The sequence below is a fragment of the Egretta garzetta genome, unplaced genomic scaffold, assembly GCF_000687185.1.
Source record: "Egretta garzetta isolate BGI_Z169 unplaced genomic scaffold, ASM68718v1 scaffold7, whole genome shotgun sequence".
Classification (NCBI taxonomy): Eukaryota; Metazoa; Chordata; class Aves; order Pelecaniformes; family Ardeidae; genus Egretta; species Egretta garzetta.
This window is the reverse complement of record NW_009260350.1, coordinates 4,775,287-4,777,309: the sequence shown is the minus strand read 5'-3', so window position 1 is coordinate 4,777,309 and position 2,023 is coordinate 4,775,287. Positions and strand designations below refer to the sequence as shown.

General features: G+C 56.4%; 1 protein-coding gene across 1 annotated transcript in view; it reads right to left on the bottom strand.

The window, feature by feature from the left end:
* LOC104129950 (protein DGCR6) overlaps positions 1–2,023 on the bottom strand; it is a gene marked incomplete at its 5' end in the record, with an annotated part of 7,815 nt that overhangs the window by 1,164 nt on the left and 4,628 nt on the right. Inside the window, one exon of the mRNA XM_035898386.1 lies at positions 1,531–1,671. Within this exon, the coding sequence (XP_035754279.1) occupies positions 1,531–1,671 (141 nt within the window). The remainder of the gene's footprint in view (positions 1–1,530; positions 1,672–2,023) is intronic.

Below are 2,023 nucleotides of genomic sequence, written 5' to 3'. Positions count from 1 at the left end.
GAGGATTCGGAAAGGTTCGCCCCTCCTGCCCGTGACTGAGCGCAGTGAGGGCCAGCCAGCTCCGCAGGCCCCCCCTTCTGGAGCAGCCTCCAGCAGGGCAACAGCTGCGGCCCCGTGCGCGCCCTGGGGGTGCTCGGCTCCCCCCCCTCAACCCTCAGCAGCATCTTCAGCGCCCCGATCCTTTTCCAGCACCGCGGGGCTGCCTTTGGCGACTCTCCAAGCGGAGTCTAAGCCACACGCAGCACTGCTGCGCTGGTGTACCCCATTCCCCGCAGGCATTCCACTCCCCTTCCAAAACTCCCTTTTCCCTGGCTGTAACCAAGCAGACACCGCTGCCTCCTGTTGTCACCAACACCAGCTTAGGCTTTCCTTACCGTCCGCTCGTCCTTCACTCCCACGCAGCTCGCAAGCCATGCAGCGCAGAGCCTGCACGGCGGAGCGGCTCATTCAGTGAAGGCTGCCCCGTGACTCGGGCTCGCAGACGCGCCGTTATGGAACTAAGGAGCTGTTTATGTAGAAACACACCAGCCGCGTAAGCAGGCGCTTTGTACACAGGCTGGGTGGAAACAGCAGCTGATGGGAAATGCCCGGCGAATAGATGCCAGCAGCGATTTCCTACGCGATGGTGGCGCTCACCGGGCCGAGCCAGGCTCAGGGTCTGGCCTGCCAGCTATCGCAAAGGCAAACCTAAACCGAACCCAGCAGACAGGAACCCGGTGAAGAGTTCTTACTTACAAAAATAACATAAAAGGCAGGGGTGGGAGGGGAAGGAAAGAGCTGCTTTCATTATGCAGCTGAGGAATTGCAGCCTGGGAAAAATAAGAGGCTTATTTGAGGCTACACAACCAGGGACCAGGCAGGAATTCAGCGAATGCCTGGTTAACTCCGCTTAAGCTGCCTTGTCTCACCGGCAGGTCCTTATCAAAGTGCGGTTTAATCAGCTGGGCTAAGGACATCGTGTTGCTGCCTTCCTGGCAAACTCCCGCCGCGTTACAATGACACTTCGCAGGTTTTATCTTTTCATTCCTGCGGTGGCATTAGGACAACAGAGAAAAACCCAGGCGATTGCTCACAAGTTTTAAGAGCAGATGAACCAGGGAAACAGAGAACCATTTTCTAATCCCAGCCTGAGATCATCGTCTCCTGCAAGTCGCGTGCAGGAATCAACACGATGCCCCAGGAAAAGGCTTCGTGAAGGCCGTCTGTACAGCTAGGCGAGGTACAACCTACGTGGCCCCTTACTTTGGTATGATTGAGGCCCCTCCCCGAGTCACGGGACTGCAGGCCGCCGGCACGGTGTTTCGTCCCTCCACACTGGGAGCAAGGCTGAGGACAGCTGGGGTCTTGCCCTGTCTAAGGGGTTTCTGCTCCTTGGTTGTGAGGTCCGCCCAGGGCAAGGGGCCCATCAGCTGATCGTTCTTTCCGACCCAGCCATACAGAACTCATGAAGAGCGTGACTTTTTTTTTAAAAACTAAAGATCTTAACCCAAGATGACTGTCAGACCTTGCACCCCCTGCCCAAAGGCCAACCTGAGGGTTGGTGGTGATGTAGAAGCCAGACACCCCGGCCTTCTCCAGCGTGCTCTGCTGGTCTATCACTTTTTGGTCCAGTTCCAAGACAATCTTCTCATCCATCATTCGCTGCTCCTCACGAATCCGTTGCTCCACAGCCTGAAAAAGATAACAGTTGACAGGAGAAAAAAAAAAAAAGTAGACTATCTGCCTTCCTCCTATCTTTTTCTCATCTCCAAGTCTTTTACGGAAACCCAAGAGCGACTGGACCCCAAGGCACTCCTGCTCCCAATCTCAAGGGCAGCAGACGGCAGCAAGCACAGCCCCAGAGCTCGCCAGCTCTGCTTGCTGTCCCTTATCACAAAGCTGCCCCTCCAGAAAACACAGGGGGGTCACTGGGACCAGCCTGCTTTCCACGCCTTTGGAGGCCAGGAAAGACCACAAGCGGCAGGTATCTGAAGAACGTTTTCCGGATGCGGCAGTGTCGGAGCAGCAGGCTGCGGCTCCGCAC